Here is an 11,396-nt window from a genome sequence, read left to right as displayed (position 1 = left end):
CACATCCTTTTTATTTTCTTAGGTGTTTGAATATCAAAGGGCCAGTTAAGGTGTTAAAAAAATGATGTTTTACAAACTTATTTCCAATATTCTCATCTACCACAGTTGTGAAAATATTAAAATTTTTAAAGCTATAAATAAATAAATAAATAAATATCCAACCATGCTTAAAGAACTGGCTATTTATATGAAAAAAATTAGATCCTTGTTGGTATTTTTTAAATAGAAAAAGGGTGCTTATTTATTTATTAACCTTACTTTTATTGTTGACACTATCACAGATGTCCCCGTTTTCCCCTCCTTGCTCTCCTCCATTCAGCCCTCCCCCCTCCCTCAGGCCATCCCCACACCGCTGTCTGTGTTATGGGTCCTGCTTACATGTTCTTCAGCTGATCCCTTCACCTTCTGTCATCCTGACCTCCCAGCCCCTCTGACAGCTGTCAATCTGTTCCATGTATCCATTCCTCTGTTTCTGTTTTGTTCACAGGATTCTGCATATAAGTGAGATCATATGGTATTTGTTTTTCAGATCCTTATCAATATTAATTAGGATTTGCATTCTGTTACAAGCTTTATGAAAGTGACCTAACCAGAAATTATATCTTCTCTTGCAAAAAAAAATTATAGAAATAAACAAAAGGAAAAATTTAAGTTAAAAATAAACAAACGTGTCCAGAGGTAGGCTGGTGCAGCGGCCCCACGATGTCACTAATGCCCAGATTCTCCATCTGTCCTTCCCTCCGCAATTCTCAGTTTGCAGCGTCTCTCCTCAAGCCTCTTACCTCATGGCGGCACAGGGTGATTTGCTGCTAGTCCACATTCGTTTTTCAGAAAAGAAGTGACACAGAGAGTGTCAGAGCAAACCAGCTCTAACTCCAAAATCTGCACTGCCTGACACACACTTGTATTTCTGATACAAGAGCTCCTACTCACATCTCATTAGTCATTCATTCAGCACCTAGTGAGTGAATATTTCCTATGCCGATCATACTGCTTCCTAATCATTTATTCATGTGCCGGTCTCCTAGTGCTCCCACAGCACATCTCTCTAATGGAGCACCCCCCACAACCAGAGCTGGACTCCACCTATGTTCCACAGTGTCCAACACCCAAAGCAGGCAGCAGGAGAGTTCAACTGTGGGGTAGGAAGGGTCAGATCAAATTATATTGTTTATACAGATGTATTTCCTAATGGCTGGAAAACAAGGCCAGGCATCATTTTATTTGTGGAACTCAAATCAAATTACCAAGAGGCAAAGGCCCACACAAGAGGAAGTCCAGCAGATAATTGACTAATCAGAATTATCTTCTCATCTTGTTTAATTCCAAGGTATTAAAAAAACAGCTGTTTTGTGATCAGTTCCCAATCTAAAAACATAACTGACTTTTTCCCAAGAAACACCAATGCCCCTGGCTTAATTGAGTCTGAAAGCTCTGTCTATATCCAAGAGAAACAGAGCTGAAGGCCAGCAAATGTATCTAAGGGTAAGGAGTAGAAGATAGCATAGGAGACATAAGCCGAGGGACATCAAGGAGATACCTAAACATACTTGGAACAACAAGAGGTCTTCCTGGACACGTGTTCCAGTGGCTGGCCTGCTCGGGAGGACCCACCCATGGGCTTCCTGGGCCAGTTCTTTGAATACTAGCAGCTACCATTTACTGAGCCATTGCTGCATGCCAGATGTTGAAGTGAGCACTTAGTGAATTACCTCATTTTCATTCTTAGAACAATCTTACAAGTTCATAATTGGTACCCCCATTCATAAATGAAACTAAAAGTCAGGGAGTTGCAGTGATATGCAGTGAATGTAAAAGCTAGGATTTGAATCCCCATGGATTTGATTTGACTCAAAGCTTCCGCTCTGAATCCTTAACTATCTTCACAAAACCACTTTCAGGTACCGAACTTTTCGGACTATAAGACACACCGGACCATAATACACACCTTGGTTTTAGAGGAGGAAAACAGGAAAACAAATTTTTGAAGCAAAATTGTGGTAAAATATTTAATAACATAAATAACATAGGCCGCCACCCCTCCTCACCCCCACAGCAAACCAGGTAAGCTACATTCAGACTATAAGATACACCCCCTTTTCCTCCCAAATGGGGGGGAAGAGTGCGCCTTATAGTCTGAAAAATACGGTATCTGTTATTGCCTCCACTTCTCAAATGAGGTGATCAAGGCCCAGGAAGGGCCCAGCTTGCCCATATGGCACAGATAGTAAGTGTCAGAGTCAAATCAGGCCTTTCTGACTCCCAAATCTACTCTACCCCCCAGGCAGAGGAAGACCAAAGGCCAGGGGTCAGGGCGGTGCCAGAAAGCCCCTACATGTCAGGCCCTACCCTCTCCTAGGACACTGCCCCTCTGTTTGTCATCCACCCCAACCTCACCACTGAGGCCTCTTTCGAGAATCTCGTTTTCACTGCCTCTCTCCCAGTGTTACCCCTGAGCTGAATGAACAGGGACTAGGTGGTTCTTAGGAGGCTCTGAGACACCCCTTCCCCTAAAAAAGGAACAGCCAGAGTACCACCAGCCTGGTGGTCCCCCTCCCCACACGTATGAGCAAGGCTTGCACACGAGACTGTAAATGGTTGGATCAGGAGCCAGCCAAATTGGGTTCAAATCCAGTGACTTTGGCCAATAACAGTAACTCCCTTTTTTTAAAAAAAAAAAAAGTGTCTATCCTGGGACAGACATTTCACTAGTGGTTTCCTCCATGATTTTTACAGTTACCTCCCCCTACTCCCTTAATGGGCCCTATTTTACAGAAGAGAAACCAAAGGCCCCCGAAGGGAAACGACCAGCATGAACACAGCAAGTAGCAGGAGCCTAGGACTTGAACTCACGTCGGCCCCAGATTCTGCTGTTGCCTAGGAGCGGAGGAGGGAGGAGGTGCTAGAGTGGAGGGAGGAGGGAAAAGAGAGAGGGCGAGCTCCCAGCAGCGCACGCTGACGACAGCAGGTGATCTGCAGCGCGCTTTCTCTCAGTCTTTCCCGGATTTTTTTTTCCCCCTGCTGAGTGGCAGAAAAGGGTGGGGCCGCTTTCCTGCAGCAGAGACGGCGGCGGCAGCAGCTGCAGCATCATTGGGAGCGGCGGCAGAGGCAGCAATGCTTGGCCTCTGCTGGAGGTGATCTCCTCCGAGCCCTGCTAGGTACCCGGCTGCGACGGGACGCCGGCGGGAAGGAGAACAGAGGCTCATCCGCGGGCCCCGCTGCCACACTGTCCTGCCCTTCCTCTGCGCCATGGCTTAAGACCGCGGCCACTTCGCCTCGCGTCGCCTGGCTTGGCCGGGGTGTGAGCGCCGCCGCAGCCGCAGGGAGGGGCGCGCCCCAGACGCCTTCGCCTGGGGACTGGGGACGTCCTGTCTCTCACCTCCGGTACCTGCAGCAGACTGCGTTCCCAAGACCTTTGCAGTCGGTAATCGAGGGACTTCATCTCCATGACAGCTTTGCTGCCCTGACCTTCCCGGGCGCTCTCTGAGGGAGGAGGGCGAGGTACTCAGGCCACCAAGGAAAAAAACGGTGGGAATCAGATTGGCTGGTCAAGCGCCAAAAGACTGAGGAAGATTAGAGACTTGCTTTAGAAACACAAAAAGAAGGGAAGACCAGCTTTGCAGCTAACATCATGGCGTGGCCGTGCATCACGCGGGCTTGCTGCATCGCCCGCTTCTGGAACCAGCTGGACAAGGCGGACATCGCCGTGCCGCTGGTTTTCACCAAGTACTCGGAGGCCACCGAGCACCCAGGCGCCCCGCCGCAGCCGCCGCCGCCTCTGCAGCAGCCGCCGCAGCCGGCGCACGCGCCCCCCTCGGCGCGGGCGGTCGCCATAGAGACCCAGCCGGCCCAGGGCGAGTTGGATGCCGTTGCCCGGGCAACAGGGCCGGCGCCGGGGCCCGGTGGCGAGCGCGAGGCCGCTGCTGCCTCTGGTCGGAGCACAGTGGGCTCGGGCCCGGGCTCCGCCTCCGCCTCCGCCTCCGGCGCGGGCCCCGTGGACTCGGTGATGCGTCAGGACTACCGCGCCTGGAAGGTGCAGCGGCCCGAGCCGAGCTGCCGGCCGCGCAGCGAGTACCAGCCTTCCGACGCGCCCTTCGAGCGCGAGACCCAGTACCAGAAGGACTTTCGCGCCTGGCCGCTGCCGCGCCGCGGGGACCACCCGTGGATCCCCAAACCCGTGCAGATCCCCACGTCCTCCCAGGCTTCAGCGCCCATTCTCGGGGCGCCCAGGCGCCGGCCTCAGAGCCAGGAGCGCTGGCCGGTGCAGGCCGCCGCGGAGGCTCCGGAGCAGGCAGCGGGCCCTGGCGGAGCTGGTGCGTTCGCGGCGGGAAAGGCGGCGGGTGCGGAGGAGCGTGACCCACGCAGGAAGGCCGGGCCCGCCTGGATGGTGCGTCGCCCTGAGGGGCTGGGGCACGAGCAGACGCCGCTGCCCGCAGCCCAGGCCCAGGTCGCGGGCCCCGAGGGTGGCAAGGGGCGTGCAGCAGCTGATGCCCTCAATAGGCAAATCCGCGAGGAGGTGGCGAGTGCAGTGAGCAGCTCCTACAGGTGAGATGCGGGACATAGCTCCTGCAACGGGGCTGGTCAAACTTTCCTTCTACCAAAGACTGCCCAGGACTCAGTCTGCACATGGCAGACCTCACATCAGCCTTCCCTCCCATCCCAGGCCACACCCTCTCCCCAGCCCCATCCCAGGCACCCTGCCACCGCCGATTTCTTTCTGTTCTTTCCCTTGCGCCCTTTCCGAGGCCTGGCCTGGTCTTTCACTCTACCACCTCAGCCACCTGTTTTTCCCATCCGCCCTGCTACAAATCCCCACGCGCCCAACAAAGACCCATGGCAATTTTTTCACAGGCTGAGCTTCCATTCCGCCCCACTCAACTTCAGCTTATCAGCCGCATTAGTCTAGATGCTGCCTTTGCTGGCTCGGTTGCCACACACCAGCCTTGGTGCCTTCCCTCAGGGCCCCATCCTTCCAGAAGAAAAGTTCTTTCCCAGCGACCGACAGCCCTCCCCCAGCCCAGTTCACCTGGCCTTTCATTCTTCCCTCCACTCTCTCAGTCCCTGGGAGATACCCAAGCACCACACCCTTTTCTAGATTCCCGGAAGGAGGATCCATATAGATCACCCTCCTTCTAGCTGAGGCTTGGCAGTCAGACTCCTTAGGTTTCTTACTGGCTGTGATACATGGGGCAAGTTTTTTAACCTTTCTGGGCCTCAGGTTCTTACCTGATGTGATTGATAACAGATTGTTCTCTTAGAAGTGCTCACTCATTTATTAATTTAATATGAATATTCAACATATTTTTGAAAACCTACTCTATGCCAGGCACTATGCTAGATAGTGTGAGGATTAAATCAGATGGATCTGGAGAGAATTCTGCCTGGCACATTGTAGATGAATAGTGCGTTTTGGTCCCATTCCAACCTTCTACATGATGCCTCGTTATTCTGATTTTCACTTCCTAGATATGTCCAGCCGTCTCTCCTACCGCTGTGTCTTTTCTCCTGTCCCTTCATGTTCTACAGATGTGTCTTCCATCCTCTTACCACCAAGAACCTCCTTTTTAACACATTTAAGTTCTCTGAAAATGAATGTCTCTCTGTCTCCATTCCTCTAGAATTCTCCCTCTGCTGTAGTCTCAGCCCTTCCAGCCTGCTTTCTCATCCTTATATCCTATATGCATTTTTGAATGCTTAGCTTTCTGTCCTGCCCTTATGTTTCAACCCAAATCAACCAGTTAACAGATCACAATTGACGCTGAACACGTAACATTGGGCTTGGAGGTCTCTGGGGAAGCAAACTGAATGATGGATAATTGGGTGAAAGATGTCCAAAGTGTGGCTCATGGGGTCCTCCATCGATGCCACAACTACTTGCCTCCTGCAGCCTGGAGGGTGTGGCCAGGAGGACTGCAGGATTAGTGTCTTTTGCCAAGATCCTAGGTGCAGCCCCCTGGCAGGCTGACATTGCTATCTCCAGCGAACATAGCAACCACTTTATTATGTGCTGAGGGAAGAATAGCATAGATAGACAGTCTCTCTTGCTAAGACAAAATCCCCTCTCCTCCCAGGCTTTAACTCTGGAAAGCATTTCCCAGTGAGAAGGGGCAGCTAATGTGTTGGGCACGACTCCATCTTCCTGAATTCCACGTCCCACTTGGCATTTTTCTCTTGGTTTATTGTTACCATGACCACACTGATCCCCCAGGAGTGCACCAGTTCCCTTTGAAGCTCTGGTACATGCAAGAACACGATCCTTTTCCTTGATTCTTAGTCCTCAGGAGGCAAAATTTTCACAAATCTTTATGCTGCTACCAAGGGAGCATCAAAAAGAAAAGAAAGGAGGTAAATAAGCAACGGGCATAAGAAACAAAGCCAAGATGTAATTTTGTGGTTCTGCTATGACTTTCTTTCTTACAGGGTCTTACTCCATTCCCTGAGCACCCTAAGGTCACATATCCTTGGCCTGGCCTCTTTATCTTCCTACTCCCCTACTACGGCCCTGTGGCAGGTGGAAACCTAACACCCACCAGGCAGGAACTGCCTCTTCTCACTCCCATAGAGTCAGGGCCAATCAAGGGAGATTCCAGACTCTCACACCTGCTTGGGTGATCCCACTCAGTTTATGTTTCCCCGTGGGTGGGACTAGCTTTGTCCATGGATGGCTGGCCGTACAGTTAGGGACTGTACGCACCCTTCAGATACAGCTCACGCCAAATATTTGGCTTCTACATGTGTTATGTAGAGCCTCTTCCCCCCAGACAACACCTTAACTCTGCAGGAAGCCTGTCATGCTTTATGGTTAGAATCACACACATACTGTAAGTGATTGGATTGAATAGCAGAAGGCTACACTCTCATAGCCTATCCAAAAAAAAAAAACAAACCACAACCCTGTGAACTACTCAAAAATATTTTTTTCTAATTTGGATCTTCTATAAAATTTTAATATGCACATGATTTTGGGCAGCAGTTCCATTTTGCTGGATAATCAGAAAGGTTTTGAAATATTAAGAGAATGAGTATAGATAAGAGACATCAATTTCTTTAATGGACAGTATAAGTGCATGACAAATTTGATTTGAAATTTAACATATTTTGTGTGTTTCAGAAGAAAAATAAACCAGTAATAGGGAAATGCATTTTGGGTGAAAGTAGGTATGAAGAAATAAGATAATGAATTAATTTAAAAATGCCTGAAAATTGTAGGCTTATCAGAAACATTGATTTTCCTTCCCTATTGTTCTCACGTTCTTTTCCTTGCTATGATTGTGAATCTCTGGAGAGTCTATACCCTGAGTCTGCTGTCGGTGAGCCTCACCCACCCTTAGAAGCCAAGTTGGGTTCCATTTCAATGATAATTTCATTTACGAATCCTTTTCTTCTGCCACCCTACATAAATCATGGTGGTTTACCCCATGGTGACTGGCTTATCTCACGGGCTTTACAAAGGACATCTGCCACATGACATCAGTGCAGGCAGCTTGCTTAAATAAAGGACACATAATCCATCAGCTTAATTTATTGGTATATAATGTAAAATATGCATTCAGCATCCAGAGTCATATACATACTAATTGGTTTTTGCCTACAATATTCATTCAGTAAATTATATCAAATGTCTTTTGATGCTAGGGTTTTGAGAAACCTTCCCTATTTAACAGTTCATTTAATTCATAACTTACCCACACTACCCTGGGATTTTTGGCATTCAGATGGTATCTAAGGTATCTTTAGAATTATCCACAATCATGAGGTTGATTAATTTTCAATACACTCGTATTACACAGATGACATAAAATTGAGAAACACGTCTTTGTTATCATTTTTAATGTTAAGAATGGATTTCACTGGTCGGCCATTTATGACTTTAGACCTGGCATTCTCAAATATAAAATAAAGAGTCGCAAGGAGGGGATTTAAATTCCCCTCTCCGTCAGCCCGTTGCCCTCACCTCCCGTTAGTAGGGATAGATGGGGTAGCAGGTGCTCCCCACAGAAATGTTAATGAAACTTTTTCCTGGAAGAAATCAGCCGAGGCACCAGGAGGTAGAATTAATAAACCGGAGGCAAAATACTTGAAAAATGAGAGCCGTCACAAGGAAATTAGAAAGAAAAGAGCCCTCTAATGTGCGCCCCGCAGTCTCCGTGAAGGTTAGAGCAAGGCCCCCTGACCTGGCTGCGTCTGCGCGGTTCCTCGTTCGTGCTTCCCGGGAAGGCGCAGCGATACTTCGGGGCCACGCTTCAACGCCGCCTTCCAGGTTCTGCCCTTCAGAGTCAAATTTTCCTGTATTTCCTTTTTATGTTTCAAACACTTCCAAAAACACTTTGCTCTGTTTCTGCCTCCCCGACCAGATCAAGCACACTCGAAGAGAAGAGCTGTATTTCGTTCACTGTACACCTCTCAAACGTAATGTCGTTCCTAGGTGCTGTACAGGTTGGTTGAATCCGGTGGAATTGTTAGTGTTTGGTGAAAATTTTATCCCCCCACATACCGATTCATTTCATTCAGTTTCGTTTAGTTGAATTTATTTCAGAAAATGACCACCAAGCTCCTGCTGTATATCAGACATATTCCGGGGATACCAAATGGATCAGTCATAACCTTATGTAAGGACACTGTCTTAATCAAAGTCAAGTCCGTCTCCTACTAGGCTAGCACTAGCAGTAATCGTTCAAATGTGGAAGGGCAGCAAACCTCACAGACCCAACTCTCGCTTCACTCTCATCCAGGACCCTCAACCTTGGCTGCATGTTGGAATCACTGCAGAACTTTTAAAATGTTGTTGCGCAGCTACTTTGCCCAGAAATTCTGATTTAATTGGTCTGGGGTGTGGCCTGGGCATCTGAATTTTTAAAAACTGTCCCAGACAGATGATTCTCATGTGCAATTCAGGTTATGACCTTCTTCCCTAAGGCAAAGGTTCTCAAACTTTGGCACACGAAAAGAGTCATTTGGAGAGCTTTCTAAAATTCAGATTCCTGGGCCTCATCCTCAGACATGCCAATTCAGTATGTTTAAAATGGAGACTAAGAATCTACATTTTAAAAAGCACTGTAGGTAATTTTGATGCAAGTGAGCTTTGGGCTTTACTTGGGAAAACACTGCTTGGAAAGATTTGATATCTTTAAGGTTTTGCATTTTCCCACGTTGAAACATGGTATTGCTTGCCATTTACTTTAAGACTTTTATGTCCTTCACTTACATTTTGTAATTTTCTCCAAAAAAAGTCACACACAATAGTTTTTAAGTTTTATTTTACTATAGTTAAGTCTTAATTATGTAACTGGAGTTTTACTTTATGTATGGAATGTGGTAGAGAAGCTAATTTCCTTTTTCCCATAGGTAAAGTCATTTATCCTAACACCCCCTTAAAAAGTGCAACTTCCCCCACTAACATCTCTTTCACATGAGGATCGAATTTACTTGCATATGTGTATGTCCGAGATCTCTGTACTATTCCATTAGTCTGAGCTAATGCCAAACTATCATTGTTTCTGCCTAAGCTATTTTAAAGTGTTCTTCCTACTGTGAAGAGTGCATTTCTTTTACATTTTCTAATTTGTTATTGCTCATATGCATTAATTTTTATATGTTAATTTTGTATTCAGCAATCTTACCACACTACCCAAATTAGTTTTGCTGTAGACTCTTGGATTATCTGCGAAGATAATGTGTGTTTTTAGCAAATACTAATTTGTCTTCCTTTCCAATATTTATGTAGCTTTGCGGTGTGTGTGTTGCTGCCTCTGTGAGCACATTGGTGTAGATCTGATTGCAGGTGCTAACATGCATCTTTTTCTTGGGACACAGGGATGCTGCTAAAGTTTTATCTCTAAATACATGGTTTGCTTTTTATTTTTATGAGATAGCTTCCTTTCAGGTTAAAAATCTTCTCTTTATCCTCATTTACCAGGGGTTTCTAAAAATGTGGATGGGTATTGAATTTTATTGAGTGCTTTTTCTGCATCACTGAGGTAATCAGATAGCTTTTCTTTTGAAATCTATTAATAAAATTTTCTGATATTGAATCATCTTTGCATCGCTAAGATAAACCTTGCTTAGAGAAAAATCTGTTTTATGATGCTGAATTGGTTTGCTATTTTGTGTTTGAAATGTTTGCACACAGGGAAGGGGGTTGGGAGACTGGGTGAGAAAGGCGAAGGGACTGAGGAGCACAGATGGGCGGTTACAAAGTAGTCATGGGGATGCACAGGGAACAGAGTCATTAACAGTGTGATAAATACATGTGGTTCCAGTGGGTCCTGGGAATATGAGGGGGAACACTTTGTAAAGTATGTGATTGTCTGATCGCTGTGCTGCACACCTGAAACTAATATAAAATAATAGTGAATGTAAACCATGTAATTGATAAAAAAATTAAAGAAATGTTTGCATACATATTCATAAGTAAAATTAATTTACAATTTGTTCCTATTTTTATGTTGGCCTTGTGCAATATTGAAGTCAAAGTTATATTTATAAAATTAGATAAGAAGATTTCCCTCCTTCTCAGCTGTTTGGAACCATCCATACAACAAGAGCCACCCCTTAAATGCCTGATCAGATTTTCCTGTGAAGATTTCTGTCCCTGGTGTCTTTTTCATGGATAGATTATTTTTTTACCAACGATTTTCTGTCTTTATTCATTTATTCAGCTTTTGTATTTCTTCTCGAACTAATTTTAGCTATTGATATTTTCTGGAAAATTTTATATTTTTCTCTCAATGTTGTTGACCTAACATTGATAATAGCATTTTCTTGTGGATTTCAAAATAATCTCTATCTGTAGTTATGTCCCTTTTCATATCTAATATTAATTTGTGCCTTCATTCTCTCTATTTTTTCATGATTAGTCTTATTGAGGTGGTTTAGTGTTTCAGTTTTTTCGAAGGATCAAATTTTGGCTTTGTTGATTATCTCTTTTTCCAGTAAAATTTGCTCTTATTTTTTACTGTTTATTTTCTTTTCCTGCTCTGAGAGGCAGGCATGGGCTAGGTTAGGAACAGTCTTAAATTTCTGGCTAGGGAGTTTGGATTTTCTTCTAAAGAAATGAGTCACTGAAAGACTCCAAGTAGCGCCCACTGTCTGGTGACCTGGGGATGTTGGAGAAAAGGAGGCCTGTGAGGAAGCTATCGAAATGATGCACGGAGAATGATAAGGCCAGAACTGTGGCTGTGGGATTGGAGACTTATAATGGCTATAGAGGAGGACAAAACATCAGCAGTGGAAGTTGAGCTTATTTTTAGTACCTGGAATTTGAGTTTTCTGTGGGATATCTGACAAGAAGTGTTCTTGGGCATTGAGTAAATGGATCTGAAGCCTGAGAGAGAGATATGGGCTGTAACCGTAGATTTGAAACACCCCGTGGATATTGTTAAAGCCATGAGAGGAGG

The 11,396-nt window shown here is 45.9% G+C and overlaps 1 protein-coding gene across 1 annotated transcript in view; it reads left to right on the top strand.

Annotated features, from left to right (window-relative positions):
* Window positions 1-3,021: 3,021 nt before the first annotated feature.
* The window catches only part of MAP6 (microtubule associated protein 6), a 73,992-nt gene continuing 65,617 nt past the window's right edge, over window positions 3,022-11,396 (top strand). Inside the window, exon 1 of the mRNA XM_045818338.1 lies at window positions 3,022-4,545. Coding sequence (XP_045674294.1) covers window positions 3,632-4,545 — 914 coding nt within the window. The 5' untranslated portion in view covers window positions 3,022-3,631. The remainder of the gene's footprint in view (window positions 4,546-11,396) is intronic.

The sequence above is a fragment of the Phyllostomus hastatus genome, unplaced genomic scaffold, assembly GCF_019186645.2.
Source record: "Phyllostomus hastatus isolate PE091 unplaced genomic scaffold, TTU_PhHast_1.1 phas_scaffold_317, whole genome shotgun sequence".
NCBI lineage: Eukaryota > Metazoa > Chordata > Mammalia > Chiroptera > Phyllostomidae > Phyllostomus > Phyllostomus hastatus.
The sequence above is the reverse complement of the archived record's forward strand: the minus strand, read 5'-3'. Positions and strand labels throughout refer to the sequence as shown.